This window comes from Opisthocomus hoazin, chromosome 27, assembly GCF_030867145.1.
Source record: "Opisthocomus hoazin isolate bOpiHoa1 chromosome 27, bOpiHoa1.hap1, whole genome shotgun sequence".
NCBI classification, from domain to species: domain Eukaryota; kingdom Metazoa; phylum Chordata; class Aves; order Opisthocomiformes; family Opisthocomidae; genus Opisthocomus; species Opisthocomus hoazin.
In genome coordinates, this window is record NC_134440.1 from 3739283 (window position 1) to 3759168 (window position 19886).

Here is a 19886-nt window from a genome sequence, read left to right on the forward strand (position 1 = left end):
TCACCCGCCCCGGAGCGCTAAGCAACGCGCCAGGCATCTCCCAAGGGCAAAATCCCAAATCCTCGCAGGGAATCGCGAGGGACGAAGTCATATTGAGGCTTATTTCTTTGTGCTGCGAGAATCACAGAATGGTCGGGGTTGGAAGGGACCTCTGTGGGTCACCCAGCCCAACCCCCTGCCCAAGCAGGGTCACCCACAGTAGGATGTAGAGGACCTTGTCCAGGCGGGGCTGGAATATCTCCAGAGAAGGAGACTCCACAGCCTCCCTGGGCAGCCTGGGCCAGGGCTCCGGCACCCTCAGAGGGAAGAAGTTCTTCCTCGGGTTCAGCTGGAGCTTCCTCTGCTTCAGTTTGTGCCCGTTGCCCCTTGTCCTGTCGCTGGGCACCACTGAACAGAGTCTGGCCCCGTCCTCCTGACCCCCACCCTGCAGATATTTAGAGGCATTTCTAAGGTCCCCTCTCAGCCTTCTCTTCTCCAGGCTGAACAAGCCCAGCTCCCTCAGCCTCTCCTCGTAGGAGAGATGCTCCAGTCCCCTCCTCATCCTCGCAGCCCTCCGCTGGACTCTCTCCAGTAGCTCCTCATCTTTCTGGAACTGGGGAGCCCAGAACCGGACAGAGTACTCCAAAAAAACAGCCTGAAGAAACGACCCTGCTCCCTGGGACGCGTCCCCGCGCCGCAGTTTCCCGCTGTGGGGTAGGAAATGGTACCTGTAGCGTCTGCTGGCACGCTCTCCTGCGGCGCGCGAGGCGTGAACGGCCACGGGCAGCATCCGCGGAGAAGAGCCCCGTCAGCCACCGAACCGCCGGCCGTCCTGCCCCGCGCCGGCCATCTCGGCATCCCCCCCGCGGGAAATTAGGATCCCTCAGACCTCTTAATCCCACTAAATAACATCATCTGCTTCCTGCCCGCTGTAAAATAGGCCAGACCGGGTTCTTGCCGTGGATTCTAGGAATGCTGATGAAAGAAGAGCAAATCCTCTGCCCTTCATGAGAATTACGGCCTCCTCCTGCTCAGCTGGAGACAGATGACTGCCTAGATCATCGCTCCAATTACACATCCCTCCCAGGGCCCCCCCCGGCTTGGAAAACCCCATCCAACGGCTTTTTTTTATTTATTTATTAATGGTTCGCCCATTCTCGCGCACCGGCAGCCACCATTCCCGCAGCTCGGGCGCAGCACGCGCCTTCCCGGGGCTGGGCTGGGTGCTGGATGGATTCATTTGCTGAGCGACCGCGTCGCTTCGTGCCAGCCCACGGTAATATTAAAATGGGAACCTCTCCCCCCTGCCTCCGCGCTGTCTTTTCGCATCAAGCCACAGCAAGGTTTTATGCCTGGGCTGGCTACAGCACCCCAAATCTGCTGGATGGAGGTGCTGCCCGCACCCGAGGGGCTCAGCGGGGGTCACTGCACCTCTCCCAGGGCCCGCAGCGCTGCCCATCCCCCTCCTTGTCCCACCCACCCGCCCGGGCCAAGCCAGCTGGAGAGCTGGGGTAGCCCCTTTAGCACCCCCCGACACTGCCCCAGCCCCGCTGCCGAAGGGTGTCTGAGTCCCTTGCCCCCCCCCCCAAGCCCTGCTCATGGCTGGCTGCAAGGGACTGGTCCCTTTCCACCCCCTCCCCGGGCACCCTGGGGACCCTCAGCCTGGCTCAGGACATGTCACCGCATGGGACACGTCCCATCAGCACGGTGCCCGTCTCGGCGCAGGGGCTCATAGGGGTATTTCCCCCCTTGTGCATGCAAGACCCCCCCCTCCCTGACATGCACCCTGCTGCAAAGAGCCCCAACCCACGCACAGCCCCCCCAGCACCCCAAAACAGGCATCCCCTAGCACCCCGAGACCCTAAACTCTGCACCCCCCCACGGCACCAGGCTCCCATCCACCGCACCCCCCCCTGGTGCACAGCCCACCCCACCGCGGCACCCTGGGGCCTCTGAGGATGCCCCCTCAGCGCACAGCACCCCCCAGAAAGACGCACCCACGGTGCACAGCCCCCCCCAAACCACACACCTCGGTGTGCACCACCCTGGTGCACAGAACCCCCAAACCATGCACCCCAGCGTGCCCCCCCACTGCAAAGACCCCCACCCAAACCACATACCCCGCTGCACAGACCCCCCCCAAGCCACATGCTCCGGTGCCCACCTCCCATGCACAGTGTGGTCCCCCCAACCCAAGCACCCCAGTGCACTCCCCAGTGCACAGACCCCCCCCAAGCCATGCACCCCAGTGCCCACCCCCCATGTGTGTTCCCCCCCACCCAAACCACGCACCCCGGTTCACAGACCACCCCCCAAGCAGCACACTCCGATGCCCACACCCATGCACGGTGTGGTCCCCCCCACCCAAGCAACCCGGTTCACCCCCCGGTGCACAGCCCCCCCCCAAACCATGCACTCCAGTGCCCACCTCCTCCATGAACCATGTGTTCCCCCCCCCCCCACGCATTCCGGTGCACCTCCCGCTGCGCAGACCCCACCCAAACCATGCACCCCACTGCCCACCCCCCATGTGTGTTCCCCCCCCCCCCCCAAACCACACACCCCGGTACACAGACCCCCCCCAAGCAACACACTCCAGTATCCATCCCCCCTGCACGGTGTGGTCCCCCCCAACCCAAGCACCCCAGTGCACAGAGCCCCCCCCCAAGCCACGCACCCTGGTGCCCACACCCTCCATGCACGGTGTGTTCCCCCCCCCACCCACGCACCCCGGTTCACCCCCCGGTGCACAGCCCCCCACGAACCACGCACCCCAGTTCACCCCCCAGTGTACAGACCCCCCCAGAACCACGCACCCCGGGGTGCCCCCCCACTGCACAGCCCCCCCCAAACCACGCACCCCGGTTCACACCAAGGTGCTCAGCCCCCCCCCCGAACCACGCACCCCGGTGCCCACCCCCTCCATGCACAGCGTGTTCCCCCCCCCCAGCCCACGCACCCCGGTTCACCCCCCGGTGCACAGACCCCCCCCAAACCACACACCCCGGGGTGCCCCCCCGCTGCAGAGTCGTTCCCCCTCCGCACCCCGGGGTACCTCCCCGGTGCTCAGCCCCCCCCTAAACCATGCACCCCGGTGCCCACCCCCTCCATGCACGGCGTGTTCCCCCCTCCCCCCCCCCCAACCCACGCATCCCGGGGTGCCCCCCCGGTGCTCGACTCCCTCCCGTGCACCCCGGGGTGCTCCCCCGGTGCTCAGCGCCCCCCCCCCCGCACCCCGGTGCCCCCTCGGTGCTCAGCCACCCCCCCCCGCACCCCGGTGCCTCCCCGGTCCTCAGCCCCCCCCCCGCACCCCGGTGCCCCCCCGGTGCTCAGCGCCCCCCCCCCGCACCCCGGTGCCCCCCCCCGCACCCCGGTTCCCCCCCGGTGCTCAGCCCCCCCCCCCGCACCCCGGTTCCCCCCCGGTGCTCAGCCCCCCCCCCCCGCACCCCGGTTCCCCCCCGGTGCTCAGCCCCCCCCCCCCCCGCACCCCGGTGCCCCCCCGGTGCTCAGCCCCCCCCCCCCCCGCCCGGTACCTCTTGGAGCGCTGGAGCAGGGCGCCGGTGGCCCGCTGGCCCCGGTACCCGGGCGGGGCCCCCCAGCAGCTCGGGTCCGACATCGCGGGCGGCCCGGCCCGCTCGGGGCCCGGCCCCGTCCACCGGCACGGCCCAGCGGCGTCACCGGGAGCGCGCGGGGCCGGGGCCGCGCCGGGGCCGGGCTCCCGCCGCCGCCCGCCCCTTCCCGCCCGGCGGCGCCGGCGTTGCCATGGAGACGGGCAGCGCCCCGACACGGGGTCGGGGTTTCCATGGAGACGGGGGGAGCACCCCCAAAGTGGGGGGGGGGGAATGGGAGGGGGACACACACGGGGTTACCATAGAAACGAGGCAGCACCCCAAAATGGAGGCTTGGGGTTAACGTCGCCATGGGGCAGCACCCCAAAATGGGTGCTTGGGGTTACCATGGAGATGGGGCAGCACCCCAAAATGGAGGCTTGGGGTTACTGTAGAGACAGGGCTGCACCCCAAAATGGGTTCAGGGTTACCATGGAGATGGGGCAGCACCCCAAAATGGTGCCAAGCTTAACGTAAAGACAGGGCAGCACCCCAAAACAGCGTCAGAGTTGCCACAGAGATGGGGCAGCACCCCAGAATGGGGTCAGAGTTACTACAGAGACAGAATATCACCCCAAAATGGAGGCTTGGGGTTACCATAGCGACAGGGCAGCACCCCAAAACGGGGTCAGGGTTACCATGGAGACGCAGCATCCGCCGCTGATGCATTCGAGGGGCACGAATCCCCCCCCAGGTCAGCGGGTGCGGCCCCAAAGCGTGGGGCTCCCTCGGGGAGGGGGGAGGAGCGCTCCCCTAACAGCACCCACGCACCCACGGGATGCCGAGCTCGGAGCGGCAGCACCCCGGCAAGCGCCCCGCAACCTCCCTCCCACGCCGGCTTTCACGTTTAATCGGGGAGATCCCGAGCAAAGGCCCGGTGACATCCGTCCTCCGCAGTGCCGGTGACAAAACCCCGCACGGTGGCAACCGGGGCTGGCGGAGCCGCGTGGCACGGCATCGCCGCGAATCCCGATGCCGGTGGGTTTGGGCAGGGTCTCGGCGTGGGGCCGTCCTCATCCTCGTCCCCATCCCGTCCCCACCGTGAGCGTCCCAAAAACGCCCTCCCCGAGGCCTCAGCTGCTCAGCCGCGTGGCCACGCTTGTTTTGCCACGCGTGGTCGCTGCGGGCAAGGGGTGGCCAGCCAGGGAGGGAGCATGGCAAGCACGGACCACCGAGTGCAGGCAGGGACCACCGAGGGCAGCCAGGGACCACTGTAGGCAGGCAGGGACCACCATGTCCAGGCAGGGACCACTGTGGGCAGCCAGGGACCACCGAGGGCAGGCAGGGACCACCGAGTGCAGGCAGGGACCACCGAGGGCAGCCAGGGACCACTGTGGGCAGGCAGGGACCACCATGTGCAGCCAGGGACCACCGAGGGCAGGCAGGGACCACCGAGTGCAGCCAGGGACCACCATAGGCAGGGACCACCGTGCGCAGGCAGGGACCACACGCACAGGCAGGGACCACTGTGGGCAGCCAGAGACCACTGAGGGCAGCCAGGGACCACTGTGGGCAGGCAGGGACCACTGTGGGCAGGCTGAGACCACTGAGTGCAGGCAGGGACTACCATGCAGGCAGGGACCGCCACGCACAGGCAGGGACCACTGAATGCAGCCAGGGACCACCATGCGCAGGCAGGGACCACACACACAGGCAGGGACCACCACGGGCAGGGACCACCGTACACAGGCAGGGACCACCACGCGCAGGCAGGGACCACCGAGGGCAGTCATGGACCACTGTGGCCAGCCAGGGACCACAACGCACAGCCAGGGACCACCATGCGCAGGCAGGGACCACCGTGTGCAGGCAGGGACCACCGTGCACAGCCAGGGACCACCGTACACAGGTAGGGACCACCACGGGCAGGCAGCACCCTGGCTCCTGCCCGCCTGCCCGCAAGCAAGGGCTCTGCTGGGTGCTGGGCAGCGGCAGAGCTCCCCGCCGGCTCCCCCTCGCCCGGCGCCAGCCGCTCTCGCCGGCAGACAGACGGAGGCACCCATGGGTGCCGGGCAGGCCACAGCTCTGCTTCGCAGGCGCCGCGGGGCACAGGGCCGGGGCGTGACTGCCGGGTGCCAGCACACCCGCTGCACCTTGTCCCCGGGGCGGACCGCAGCCGGGACGCGTCGCAGGGCCCGGCCACCCGCCTGCGCAACCGCGGCACCCGGCGGGGTAAAGCAAGGGGCTCGTGGCATTTTGGGTGGGGGGCACCCATCCCCCAGAGCAGCCCCCCCATCTCCTTCCCCCCACGGCGGAGCAGAAAAGGCAGCGAGGGAGGTTTCCCAGGGGGGATGAAGGAATCATCCCCGCTCCCACCCTGCTCCTATCACGACTGCCCTGCCCTGGTCCACTTTTGAGGTGATCCCCCCCCAAACCAAGGGTGCTCAGAGCCTGAGCTCGTGCTACCGCGCTGGCGTTCCCGATGGGGTTCCCAAAACGGCACGGTCGGTAGTGGAGACAGAGCCCCCCGGCACCGCCACCCCCGCTTTCGGGACACACGGGCCTGGGGACAGACCATGGGTGCTACCCCACAGCAGACAGCGCTGCTTTCGGGGCCCCCCACCCCAGGCCACCCCTGACGGGGGGGGACCCACCTTGCTGCCCCCCTTTCCACCTCTCCCTCCCCTTCCCTGGAGCTGGCGGCCTCGGGAGGGGCTGGGGGGGGGGTCTTACCTCCAGGGGTGCAGGGTTAGCAAGGGGCTGCAGGGGCTGCCGGGGCTGCAGGGGCTCAGCAGCGTCGGGCTCTGGCTGCTCGGAGACAGGCTGCAAGGCAAGCCGTGCCCCCGGGGTGTCAGGGGGTGCCGGGGGGCACCCCAGTGGCGCAGCCCCCCGCCCGGGCTGGGGGGGGCGGGGGGGCCAAGGGCCGGAGCCAGGGGAGCAGGGCAGGGGGGGAGCGCAGGGGACAGCAGGGACACTGCGGGGGGGGGGAGGGGGGAAACCGGGTGGATCGGTGCTGCCGGGGGGAGACACCGGGGGGTCTGGGGCTGCGGATGCGGGAGGAAGGGCTGGGACCTGCGGCCCGGGTGCGGGGATGCGGGGGGGGATCGGGATGGACCGGGATAGGGGTGGAGCGGGACGGGGATGCACCGGGACGGGGATGCACCGGGACCCCGCCGCCCGCCCCCGGGGCCGGTACCGGCACACCCCGCCCGGGCCCCGACTCACTCCAAGGTCAGCGAGGGGATCTTCAGCCTGTCCCGCCGCGACTTCATGCCGCCGCCGCCCCGCGCCCCGCTCCCCGCGCCGCCGCCGCACCGGCTGCCCCCGCGCTGGGCGGCTCCCGCGGGCGGGCGGCACCGGAGGCCCCGACGGGGCTCCCTGCTCGGCCCGGGCCCGCCCCTGCGGCACGGCTCGGCTCGGCTCGGCACGGCTCGGCTCGGCACGGCTCGGTACGGTACGGCTCGGTACGGTACGGCTCGGCACGGCTCGGCACCCCCCCGGCACGCCCGACCCTGCCCGGTCCGGTGCGGCGGCAGCCCCGATCCGTACCGCTCCCGGGATGACCCGGGGCACCGGTGGTGCTGAGACACTGCAGCCCCCGCACAGCCCCAGTACAGCCCCTGCACAGCCCCAGTACAGCCCCAGTGCCCCTCCAGTGCCGCCCAGCACAGCCCCTCCATCCCCTGGCACACAGCCCTCTGACACACACCAGTACACCTGCAGCAGAGCACAGCACACCCCAGTACATCCCAGTACACCCCAGTACCACTCAGAACACCCCAGAACACCCCAATACACCTGCAGCAGAGCACAGCACATCCCAGTATATCCCAGTACACCCCAGTACCACTTAGAACACCCCAGAACACCCCAATACACCTGCAGCAGAGCACTGCACACCCCAGAACATCCCAGTATACCCCAGTACCGCCCCAGAACATCCCATACACTTGCAGCAGAGCACAGCACACCCCAGTATATCCCAGCATACCCCAGAACCACATAGAACACCCCAGCACACCCCAGTGCCCCTTCAGCAGAGCAATGCACACCCCAGTATATCCCAGCACACCCCAGTAACGCCCCAGAACACCCCAGCACACCCCAGTACCCCTGCAGCAGAGCACAGCACACCCCAGTACACCCCAGTATGCCCCAGTACCACTTAGCACACCCCAGTACAGCCCCAGTACATCCCCGTACACCCCAGTGCATGCACACCAGGTCCCTCCAGCACCGGAGAACCCGGTGATGCCACCCCAGATCTGGGTGCCACCAGCCCCGGCGCTGCACGCTGCCCATCCCCGCTGCCCCCCGCCGTGCTGGTGCCAGGTCCCCGTGCGTGTCCCTCCCGGTGACACCCCGTCCCGCGCCCGCGTGGCCCAGCTCGGGGACTTACGCTCTCCCTCGGCGCGGCAGGCTCAGCTCCTTCTGCAACGAGAAAGGCGAGAAGCGGGGTCAGAGCTCGGTCCCAAGCGTCGAGGGGTGCCCCCCGCGCGGGACCCCCACCTCCCGCCACCCACGGCCCCGCTGCCCTGCCACCAGGCCGTCACCGCAGGATCGGTCCCCGCTCACCGTGCCCAGGGTGCCACGGCTCTGCTACACCAGGTGAGGGTCAGAAACCCCCCGCCCGGGCTCAGCGCGAGGGGACATCTCCCTCTGAGGTCCCCAGCGCCGGTGGCCCCGTGGCCGGGCCCCGGAGCGACGGCACGAGGGTGGTGGAGCGGGAGCAGCACCCAGCTGTCCAGCTGGAGCGTGGCCCTGGGGTGGTGGGTGCCCGCTGTCCCCCAGCCCCGTCCCCCTGACCCCGCTGCCCCCTGCCCTGTTTGTTTTTCCAGCCACTGGGAATGTTCCTTGCGAGAGCTGTTTGCTCGCAGGTGGTGCCAGCGGGCACAGGGCAGCCATGCGGGCAGGAACCCCGGCCCCCGCCATCCTCCCGGCGTGGTGGGCACCGTCCAGCTCCGGCACAGACCCGGTGCCCACCCGCGTGCCACCCAGCACGCCACAGATCGCACCGGGCAGTGCGAGCGGGCCGGTGACGCCCCGGCACGCCGCGGGATGCTGGCACGCGTGGCGGACGCGCGTGCCGGCTAATGCCCCGCCATCGCCCTGACCCCGTGCCCACCGCCGGTGCCCGCAGGCCCCGTACCCCCAAGCAGCTCAAGACACATTCCCGACCTGGGCAGGGGCTGCTGCCCGCCATGTCGGGGCACACAGCAGCACCCCTGCACCCCACCCCCCCCCCCCCGGGGTGCCCGCATCCCGTCCCGACGCCCACGCTGCGCAGCCCCCGCGGAAATCCCTGGATCGGGGCGCGTTGCGAAGCAGTGATGCAGCAGCATCGCCATGGCAACGGGTGACATCACGCCTGGGCACACCAGGGACTTGGCAGCCCCGGGGCCCACGGGTGGGCGTCTGCCCCCGGGCGGCGTGGGTGCCGGGGGCAGGTGTGGGTGCAGGGGACGGGTGCCCGGGGTGGGTGTGGGTGTCCCAGTGCATCCAGCAGCACTGGGTGACCCCAGGCCTGTGCTGGGGAAGGGGATGCGGGGTCACCGTGTGGAGCAGGAGCCCCCCAGCACCCTCACCCAGCCGCGCCGTCGCCCAGCCTGGACCCCTAACCACACCCAGGGCCGTGCCAGGGTCCCCGAGCAGAGGAGGAGGCAGAGCAGGGTGACACCGAAGGTTCCACTGCTCAGCCACGTGCAGACGGGACAGCAGGACAGAAGACAGACACCCCTGTCCCCCGGGCTCGCCCCCACCCAACGGCACAGCCTCCCCACCCATCTCCGGGCACAAGGGCACAGAGTGGTCCCGTGGCACCCACCACCCGTCCCTGCTGGGGGCTCGCCAGCCACACTGCACCCTGGGGACACCCGGAGCATCCCCCGAGGGCCCTGGGGACCCACGCGAGGCCGTGCCACCGGGCCAGCGCCCACGGGGTGCCCCATGCACCCACCCAGCACGGCCAGTCTCCCATCAGCGGGTCCCAGTGGGAGCCGGCATCAACCCCCAGCCGCTCCCTGCCGGGATGGCACCGGCTACGGCATCGCTGCCGGGTGCCTTGGGATCAGCACCCCGCTGGGAGCCCCTTCCCACCCCACCCGACGGGGGTCCAGGGCTCTGCTCTCCCCCGGGGACTGCCAGGAGTGACACCCACGGCCAAGACCCCCAAACGCCACGGCCACCGCTCCACCCGCCCGCGTCCGTGGGGCCCCGCGGAGCTGCCAGCTCGGATGAAGGCAGCGCCGTGCCACGCTCCAACCGCCCCGACAGCGCGGGCCGGGCCTGCAGATGGAGACCGAGCCGTGAGGTCACCCGGAAAATCGGGGTCAGCGCTCAGCTCCGTGGTTGTCACCCCCCCCCCCCCCAAGCATGGCAGCGGGTGCCGGGGTCCCTGCGGGGAGAGGGTGCGGGATGGTGACACTCGGCCTGCCGGGAGCAGGAGCACAGGGCGATGGAGGGGGCGGCTGCTCTCGGCACCGACCGGCATCATGCGCTGGGCTGGAGGGACCATGGTGTCCCCCCCCCAGCACCCCACGGCATGGCTGGGGCTTCTTGCGCCCTGCCCCGTTCCCAGTATTGGGTGCCCAGCTCCTGTCCCACGCAGCCCCCACCTCGCACACAGCCCCCACCTCCCATGCACACACACACGCACCCGGAACGCCCACCTCTCACACCCAGCACCCGCTTCTCGCACACCCCCACCCAGAGCACCCACCTCTTGCACACGCAGCCCCCGTCTCACACGTACCCAGAGCACCCACCTCGCATCTGCAGCCCCCACCTCGCACGCCCAGCACCCACCCCTTGCACACACCCACCCAAAACACCCACCTCTGACCCCCGGCACCCACCTCTGACCCCCAGCCCCCACCACACACACACAGAGCACCCACTTCTCACCCCCAGCACCCACCTCTGACCCCCAGCACCCACCACACCCACCCACAGCACCCACCTCCCACCCCCAGCCCCACTTCTCACCCCCAGCACCCACCGCACCCACCCACAGCACCCACTTCTCACCCCCAGCCCACACCCCTTGCACACACCCACCCAGAGCACCCCAAACCCTACACGCAGCACCCACCTCTCACCCCAGCACCCACCTCTCACCCCCAGCACCCACCTCTTGCACAGGCAGCCCCCACCCCACGCACCCTCCCCGCGCCCCCGCAGCACCCACCTCACCCCAGGCTCACCGGGGCTGCGCTGCCCCCGCCTCGCCCCCCGCCCCCGCCCCGCTCCCGGTGCCGCTCCCGGTGCCGCTCCCCGGTCCCCGGTGCCGTTCCCCGGTGCCGCTCCCGGTGTCGCTCCCGGTGTCGCTCCCGGTGCCGCTCCCCGGTGCCGTTCCCCGGTCCCCGGTGCCGTTCCCCGGTGTCGCTCCCGGTGACGCTCCCGGTGCCGCTCCCCGGTGCCGTTCCCCGGTGCCGCTCCCCGGTGCCGCTCCCCGCCCGCTCCCCGGTGCCGCTCCCGGTGCCGCTCCCCGGTCCCCGGTGCCGTTCCCCTGTGCCGCTCCCGGTGTCGCTCCCGGTGTCGCTCCCCGCCCCGCTCCCCGGTGCCGCTCCCGGCGCTCACCTGCAGGCCCCGGCGCCGCAGGATGCTGGGCTCGTCCATCCCGCCGCCGCCTCCCGCCGCCGCCTCCCGCCGCGCCCGCTCCGCCCGCTCCGCTCCGCCGCCCGGGGCGCCCGGGGCGCCGCCCAGCGGCCCCGCCGCGTCACCGGACGCGCATCAGCACCGAGCCCGGGGCTGGCACGGCACGGCACGGCACCGGGCTGGCACAGCATGGCACGGCTCGGCACGGGGCTGGCGCAGCCTGCCTGGCTTGGTACAGCCCGGCATGGCAGGGTCTGGCATGGCACAGCACCGGGCTGGCACGGCACAGCATGGCATGGCATGGCTCGGTACGGGGCTGGCACAGCCTGCCTGACTTGGTACAGCCCGGCATGGCACTGGGCTGGCACGGCATGGGGCTGGCACAGCCTGTCTGGCTTGGTACAGCCCAGCATGGCATGGCATGGCACTGGGCTGGCACAGCACAGCATGGCACAACTCAGGGCTGGCACAGTCTGCCTGGCTTGGTACAGCCCAGTATGGCAGGGTCTGGCACAGCAGGGCAGCGGGCTGGCATGGCACAGCATGGCATGGGATGGCATGGCACTGGGCTGGCACAGCCTGCTTGGCTTGATACAGCCCGCCATGGCATGGCATGGCACAGCACGGGGCTGGCATGGCACAGCACAGCACGGCACGGCATGGGGCTGGCACAGTCTGCCTGGCTTGGTACAGCCCAGCATGGCAGGGTCTGGCATGGCACGGCACAACATGGCACGGGGCTGGCACAGCAAAGTATGGCACAGCCCGGGACTGGCGCAGTCTGCCCGGCTTGGTACGGCGCAGCATGACGAGGTCTGGGATGGCATGGCACACCGTGGCATGGCGTGGAGCTGGCACAGGGCTGGCACGGCATGGCACATCCCAGTCTGGCCCAGTTTATCCTGGCATGGCGCAGCCCAGCCGGGCGCAGCATGGTCCTGCTGTACGTTGTGGCACGGCGAAGCCCGGCATGGCACGGTGTGAACCCCCCGCCGGGCAAGCAGGAGGGGGCACACAGCGAGGCGCGAGGTGCCAGGGGACCCTCCGTGCCCCCAGCCCGGCCGTGCCGGCGGCAGCGGGACAGAGGGGTCCCGGCAGCGCCGTCCCGGCGCGGGGATGCTCCCACCACCGCCGCCGCCCTCCGGCCCCGAGCAGAAGCCGCACAAGGGGACGCTTTCTGCGGGAACAAGGGGACTCTGTGCGCGGCCCGCGGTGCCACCCGGCTCCGCCGTCCCGGGGTCACTCGCCCCGTCACGCGGCTGCCAGCGTCCCGGGGACACCGCGCTCTCCCGCCTCGCTGGGGCTTTGTTCGCCGCGGCGGGGGACGCGTTGTGACCCTGCTTGGGCAGGGGGTTGGACTGGGTGACCCACAGAGGTCCCTTCCGACCCCGACCACTCTGTGATTCTGTGACGGGCACAGGAGCCCGGTTTCGGGGACAGCCGCGCTGACGCACGCTGCCGAAAAGCCGAACAACCCCCAGCCCTGGAGCAGCCGCCGCTTACGGGCAGCGGATCGGCAACGTGCCGCGAAGTCTGCGAAAAATCAAAAGGCCAAAAACCCCAAAAACCCCAAGGCGTCTCTTTTGCTCACCTTGCGCTTCTCGCCGGGCCGGGGCACGCCACGCGGCGCGGGCATGCGGTGCAACCGGGCCAGGCTTCGGCAGGGTCCCGGCGGGCGCGCGGGCCATAGCGGGGGACATTTGCGTTGCTTTCTCTTTTGCTTTCGGTAAAAGCGACGCACGCGATCGCACCTCGCGCTCTGCCCCGCCTGGGAACGGCCGCCCTGCGGCGAGCCGCCAGCAGCAGAGGAAACGCCGGGCGCGGGGTGCTGTGCCGAGCGCCGGGGCTGCCGCCGTGCCACGGCGAGGGGGCACCCACCGGGCACCGGGGCACCGGGCAGCCGGGAAGAGCCGCAGGGTCCCGGATCCGGCGTGGGACGCCGCGGGCGGGCGATGCTGGGGTGGCTGCTGGCGGCGGTGGCGGTGCTGGCGCGGGGCGGTAAGTGCTCCCGCGGCGCCGGGAGATGAGAGATAACTTGAGAAAACTTTCAGTGAACGATTCGGGGGCGATAAGGTTCGGGGAGCGATCGCTGCGGTGGAAACGCTCACCCGAAACCGCAGGGACGGGGTAACGCCGGTGAATCCCTGCCGGCAGCGGGCGAGAGCCGGCGCGAGCGGCACCGGGCAGCACCGCATCCCTGGGGAGGGGGGAAATGGTGTTTTTTGGGTGAGAATCACCAGGGCGGAGGCTCCCCGGGGCCAGCAGCGCGGTGATCAGGCAACGCCGCTCCACCCTGGCCTTGCCCACCACGCCAGGGTTTGGGGTGCGGGACCCCCAGCCGCCGCCCTCTCCCGCAGGCACCGCCGTGGCCCCCGGCTTCTCCTGCTCGAAGCCGTGCTGCTCCCGCTCGTTCCTCTGCTCCTGGCCGCCCCACGGCCCCGCCGGCAACACCTCCTACCTCCTGACCCTCTGGTGAGGCGGCACCGCCGCGGGGATGGGCACCGCGTCCTGGGGACCCCACAGATGTGTCCTGACCGGGACACGAGGGGACACGTGGGGACACGTGGGGACACGTGCCTTCCGCATCCCCATCCCGACCCGACCGCGCGCCCGCTCTCCCCGCCAGCTACGCGGCGCCCAGGCGGTGCCAGGTGTTCGAGGCCGGCGCGCGGACCACGTACACCCTGCGGCATCACAGCGTTTACGTCCTCACCAACGTCACGGCCTGGGTGGAGGCGCGCTGGGGGGGCCACGTCCACCGGACACCCAACATCACGCTCTACCTCAACGAGGCCGGTGAGTGCCCGCGGCGCCGGGCTGGGCACCGGCACCGGTGCCGGTAACCACCAGACCACCGCGTCTTTACAGTGAAGCCGGACCCGCCGCCTGCCGGGATGCCCTTCACCAAGGCCGGTGGCCGGCTGCGGGTGCGGGTGCCGTGGCCGCCGTGCTGCCGGGGGACCCAGCCGCCGCAGCGGGAGGCTCGCTTCCGGAGGACGGGTGACAGCGGCTGGACGCAGGTAAAAACGGCGTTTGCCGGAGCCGGCGGGGACCGACGGGGCGGGCAGAAGCATGGTGGCAGCCCAGGGAGCACGGGGGCTCGGTGACGCCGCTGTCCCCCCGCCCCAAACCCATCCGTTTCGTGGTGTTACTGGGTCTCCCCCATCTTCCCGGCCACCGGATCCGGCTGCCGCCCGCAGCGGGATCAGGCTGCCGTTCGCGGGGATTACACCGGCAAAACCCCCGGCGACGACGGACCCGATCCGGCCGCTCGCCCCCAGCGAACCCCCCCGCAGCCAGGGACCCCCCACCCCTCTCAAACGCTGCCGGGGGGTCCTAGGGCCGAGGGGACCCTCCTGGGCACCGTACCCCCTGCACCCCGCCTGGCTCTCCCAGCCCCTGGGGCGTTCGGGGCGCACAGGGCAGCATCTGCTTTCACGTCCCAGTAACACACTGGTTTTACTGGGTGGGTGCCTCTGTCCCTGGTTCTCTCCGCAGGTGATGTGCGAGACGGTGACGGACAAGGATGACTCAGGTTGGCTTAGCCGGCAGGGGTGGGGGGGACGAGCATCTCCCGGGGGTGGTCCCAGGTCTTGGGGGGGAAGGGGCTCTGCCCTGTGCTCCCCCTGGCCCCCCAGCACCCAGCGATGGCCGAAAGCTGGGGGAAAGAGGGGGTCACCCCCCGCCTGACCCTGCCACCCCCCTGCAGTGACCTGCACCCTGGGGGGGGACGGCGCCTTCGAGGTGCAGCTCCGGCACAAGCACCCACACTGGAGCAGCTACTGGAGCGACTGGAGCAGCTCCATCTTCGTCCCCCAGGGTGAGGAAGAGGAGGGGAGGCGGGTGGAATCCCAACGGCTCCCGAAAATGCCGGTAGCCTGGCCGGGCTCCTTCCTCTCGCAGAAATCCTGATGAGCCCAGCGCTGAGCTACCAACTGGGGAAACTGGGGAGAGACGGGCAGCGGGTGCTGAGGCTGGGCTGGCAGGTACGGCAGCATCCCTGGGGACCCTCCCGGGTGTCCCCCTGCCATGTCACCCCGCCCCTCCCTCCCACAGCGAGCCCCCGAGGAGCAAGGGGACGTCACCTACGAGCTGCGCACCCGCATGCTGGCGTGCCGCTGTGCCGAGCCGGCCGAGGACGACGTCGTGGTGCTGGGCAGGGAGGTGACGGCGCAGAACCTCACCCTGTCCGGGGCCGAGTACAAAATCCTGCTGACGGCGGCCAACGCCGCCGGGCCGGGGCCGGCACGGCAGCTCCGTGTGCCGGCAGAGCAGCGCGCAGGTACCGGCCCCGCGAGATGCACCGAGCTCCCCGGATGCCTCGAGGGAGTTCTTTTCCCAACCATTCCTCGCACCTCCCGTTTCCATCCCAGATCTCAGCTTCAAGGCCGTCAGCGTGGCCGGCGGCACCGTGACGGTGCGGTGGGAAGCCACGAGCCCCGGCTTCGCCTACTGCTTCGAGCAGCAGCCGCTGCCGGGAGCCCCGAAACGGGGCGATTGCGTCCAACGGGACTTCCCTGCCGACAGCGTCCACGTGGAGAGAGGCGAGGGAGCGTCCCGAGCCCCCTGCCCGGCCCCTGATCCCAGGGCTGGATCCCGGCGGGGGTTTAACCGGCATCCCCGATTCCTGCCGCAGGAACGCTGGAAGCCGCGGCGTGTTACCGCCTCGCCGTGCACGGCTGGGCCCCGGCGCGGGGCTGGTCCACCCTCGCCTCGCAGCACCACTACGCCAGCAACGGTGCGTACGGCAGCACGGAGCATCCGCACCCCATTTAACCCCAAAACACCCCCCCCCCTATTTTTTCCACACCCTCACCCACCCGGCCATCGCACGCAGCCTCGCTGGCCGTGCCCATCCGCATCAACGCCAGCGCCGGGGATGCTGCCGTCACGCTCCGGTGGAGCCCATCTCCCCGCGCCGCCTGTCCCGGGGCGCTGGCCAAGTATCTCATCTGCCACGCAGCCGAGGGGGACAACGTCACCTGTGAGCGGGACCCCCCAAGTCCCCGTGGGGCGGGAGGAGGGTGGGCTGCTGCCGGGCTACCGCCCGCTCGTCCTCGTTTGCCCAGATGCCGAAGCGGATGCGGCGGCGTCGCACTACGACCTCCGAGACCTACGGCCCGGCACTGCCTACAGGGTGGGCGTTCGGGAGGTGACACCGGAGAGCGGGGGGACCTGCGGCGCCTGGTGGCACTTCCAGACCAAGGCTCTGGGTAAGGGCGGGAGACGTTGTCCCCTCCCCGGTCCCCGTGGGGGGCTCTCCGTGGGGTGCTCGCTCTCACCCCAAAACGGCTCCCGTGTCCCAGGTGGGGTGCTGGGGACGGAGATGTCACCGCCCGGCTTTGCCCGTCCCCAGGTCCCCAGGGAGCGGCGTGGAAACCCAACCTGAAGTACCTGGGCGTCTCGCTCGGTCTCCCCGCCGTGGCTGCCATCTACCAGCTGAGCAAAAAGAGGTGACAGCAGCACCCTCACCCCCCGGCTCCGGCCACCCCCACCCCTCCGTTACCCACCCCCTCACCACCCACCCCCTCCCCAGGGCTCGCCGCCTCCTCTTCCCACCCCTGCCCAAGCCTGTGGGCAGCAAAGCCATCCAGTTCGCCACTGGGAAAATCAGCCAGGTGAGATGCAATGAACTGGAGGGGCCTGATCCTGCGCCCTGGCGGGCACCCGCACACGGCCCCGGCATGGGACGTTCCCACTCCAAACACATCCAACCTTTAGGGCCAGCCCCAGCTGGGCTTCGTGGAGCCCTCGGAGAGGTTCAGCCCAGCTGAGCTGCTGATAACGGAGCCGAATCCCGGCAAGGAGACGACCGACGCCGGCACACGGCCCGGCACGCCGCAGCCCAGCCCCGCGGCTGAAGAACCGGCAGCGGTGTGCCCACCAGGCTGCGAGAAGGGGCTGCCGTTTGCCTACCGCAGGCAGGAGGTGCTGAGCCCGGGGGACTTTCCACCACCTGGCAGCACCAGCAACCCACCCGGCGAGGAGGAGGAGGAGGAGGAAGAGGAGGAGGAGGGAAGGCAGGAGCTGCGCCAGCAACTGGTCCCCATCGCCCTGCTCATCTCCGACAAACCTGTCATCATCAGGGACGAGGAAGGATGGGACCCACTGCCGAAATCAGTGCCGCTGCTGGGCTGGGGCAGTAGGGATGGCCAGCAGGAAGGGGATGCGGGTGGTCCCATGGGATGCTGAGCACCCACGCAGGATGCTGTGCACCCACCCCGCAAGCTCGTGGTCACACCAGCGCTTTCAGGGGTTTTTCTGGTTTCCAGGACATGGAAGGCGAAGGCTCCAGACGCAGCATTGCACGAGGCCAGGATGCGGCCGTGCACTTCCCAGCCTCAGCTTTTCCTCAGAGATGAATAATGAGGGAAGGCGGTCGCAGAGTCCAGCCGGGGCTGAGGGTGTTCCCTCGGGCGGATCGGGAGGAGAGGCAGAGCTTCACCCCGGCCGGCTGCCTCCTGCCGCAGCCAGGGCCAGCATCACCCCGCGGGATGGAGACACTGACAGCCCCAGTACCAAACACTGGCTACTTGGAAAAAAATAATAAACAAAGGCAAAAATAAAGAAAAAAAGGGAAAAAGAAAAGGCAAAAATAAAAAAAATAAAAAAAAAGAAAAGGCAAAAATAAAAAAGTAAAAAAAAGAAAAGGCAAAAATGAAAAAAATAAAAAAAAGGTAAAAATAAAAAATAAAAAAAAGAAAAGGCAAAAATAAAAAAAAGAAAAGGCAAAAATAAAAAAAAGAAAAGGCAAAAATAAAAAAAAGAAAAGGCAAAAATAAAAAAAAGAAAAGGCAAAAATAAAAAAAAGAAAAGGCAAAAATAAAAAAAAGAAAAGGCAAAAATAAAAAAATAAAAAAGGCAAAAATAAAAAAAAGAAAAGGCAAAAATAAAAAAAGAAAAGGCAAAAATAAAAAAAAGAAAAGGCAAAAATAAAAAAAAGAAAAGGCAAAAATAAAAAAAAGAAAAGGCAAAAATAAAAAAAGAAAAGGCAAAAATAAAAAAATAAAAAAGGCAAAAATAAAAAAATAAAAAAGGCAAAAATAAAAAAGTAAAAAAAAGAAAAGGCAAAAATAAAAAAAATAAAAAAAAGGCAAAAATAAAAAATAAAAAAAGAAAAGGCAAAAATAAAAAAAAGAAAAAAGAAAAGGCAAAACTAAAAAAAAGAAAAAAGAAAAGGCAAAACTAAAAAAAGAAAAAAGAAAAGGCAAAACTAAAAAAAAGAAAAGGCAAAACTAAAGAAAAAAAGAAAAGGCAAAACTAAAGAAAAAAAGAAAAGGCAAAACTAAAAAAAAGAAAAGGCAAAACTAAAAAAAAGAAAAGGCAAAAAAAGGTGCAAAAATTTTTAAAAAAGGCAAAAAATAACAATAAAAGGCAAAACAAAAAAAAATTACAATAAATGCATGAAGCAGCAGGGCTGAGATGGCTTCCCCTGCCTGACGCGGGCAGGTTACAGCAAAGGCTTGGAGCCGAGGGCAATCCACGGTGCTGCAGAGGAGGCAGCGGGGCTGGGGGTGACCCGGGGCGGGCAGGGCCCCCCCCAGCACCCCTGCATGGGGCCGCGCCGCTGCCTCGGGCCTGATCTGGGGAGGAACCGGAGATGCTGCTGAAGATGAAAAGCGGTTTGTGGTTTTGTCTGCCCTGCACGCAGTTACCGGAGGCGTCAGCGTTGACTTGCTGAGAGGGCAAAAAATAAAAAGGAAGAAGAAAAAAATAAAATAAAATTGGGGTTAGTAGCACGGGGAAGTCCGGGGAACGCAGCCCCGGCACAGCCGCGGTGCCTCGGCTGCAGCCGCCGGCGTACGGCTCGGCTTCCTCACAGCTGCTTTTGGCCCCAGTCGTGTTTTGCGAGGGATTTCACCGAAACGACGCGCGCAGCACCGGCACGCGTGGGCGGAAGCCATGCTGACGCCGACCGGAGACCGAGCGCTGGGGAGCGTGGCCGGGGCGGCAAGCGGCCGCGTTTCGGCACGTTCCCCGCACGACCCTCCAGCCGCGGGTGGGTCGGGCTCCGCAGCTCTTCCCAGGGATGGGGACGGCTGCGATGGCGGCATTCCCATGGCCGGGGGTCCCGGCTGGCCGTGTCCGTGCAGGACCTCTGTACCGTGCCCACTGGTGTCCGGCACCGCACGCCCAGGGCATCCCAGCTGCCAGTGGAGCCACGAGGTGGCACCAGCCCCGCGTCCCCACGGTGCTTCCCCACCTCCCGGTAGCTCAAAGCCATCCTCCCCTCCCCGCCACGTCACCCCACAGCGCCGGCACCCTCCGTCCTTGCTCTCCGGCACCCCAAATCCCCAGGGATCAGCCGGAGATCGGAGACCTGGCATCCTCCCAGCCCCAGAAACCCAGCTGGAGAGATCAGATTTAGGGATTTTACTGGGATTTGGGCGATGCCGGGCTCGCTGTCGGAGCGCACCAGGCCAGCCACGTGCGGAGGAAGTATTCGGTTACCGGCTCACACTCGGGTTTCGGCGCCGGCCCATGTTTACAGCCCGTTTTTGGGGCCGGAGCGGCGAAGGAAGCAGCACCGGGGTCACGGCTCGGTGCGGTTGGGCGGCAGGGGTAAACACATTGCCCGGCTCGGGGCCAGCGCCGGCAGCGGTTAATCATTCCCGGTCACGGAAGAAGTTCACGCTGGGACAGCCAGTCCCGACTGCTGCGTGAAAAACACCCCAGGGAGGGGGGTGCGGGGACGGGAGACCCCCCCACTGTCACCCTCTGGGGATCGATCCCACCTGCAGTGCCGCTCATGTCCCCGCATGC

The 19886-nt window shown here is 67.8% G+C and overlaps 2 protein-coding genes across 6 annotated transcripts in view; one reads left to right on the forward strand and one right to left on the reverse strand.

Annotated features, from left to right (window-relative positions):
- The window catches only part of MAST3 (microtubule associated serine/threonine kinase 3), a 30797-nt gene extending 18011 nt beyond the window's left edge, over positions 1 to 12786 (reverse strand). For 2 of the 5 annotated variants that reach the window (XM_075444150.1, XM_075444155.1), the window contains exons 1-2: positions 6753 to 6830; positions 6261 to 6350 (exon numbers count right to left, since the gene is read on the reverse strand). In XM_075444150.1, coding sequence (XP_075300265.1) covers positions 6261 to 6350; positions 6753 to 6799 — 137 coding nt within the window. In that variant the 5' untranslated portion in view covers positions 6800 to 6830. Of the gene's footprint in view, positions 1 to 3512; positions 3635 to 6260; positions 6351 to 6752; positions 6831 to 7926; positions 7959 to 11105; positions 11166 to 12714 lie in introns of those variants that run through there. The other 3 variants (XM_075444153.1, XM_075444154.1, XM_075444152.1) reach the window with 3 other exon arrangements.
- On the forward strand, positions 12758 to 17592 carry IL12RB1 (interleukin 12 receptor subunit beta 1). Its single transcript, XM_075444100.1, is given in 16 exon segments — positions 12758 to 12772; positions 12857 to 13121; positions 13439 to 13595; positions 13750 to 13919; positions 13992 to 14143; positions 14622 to 14658; positions 14833 to 14943; positions 15027 to 15109; positions 15180 to 15491; positions 15493 to 15667; positions 15760 to 15861; positions 15961 to 16107; positions 16193 to 16342; positions 16480 to 16576; positions 16660 to 16741; positions 16845 to 17592. Coding segments are annotated over 16 exon segments (2526 nt in total). The 3' UTR covers positions 17316 to 17592.
- The last annotated feature ends 2294 nt before the right edge of the window (positions 17593 to 19886 follow it).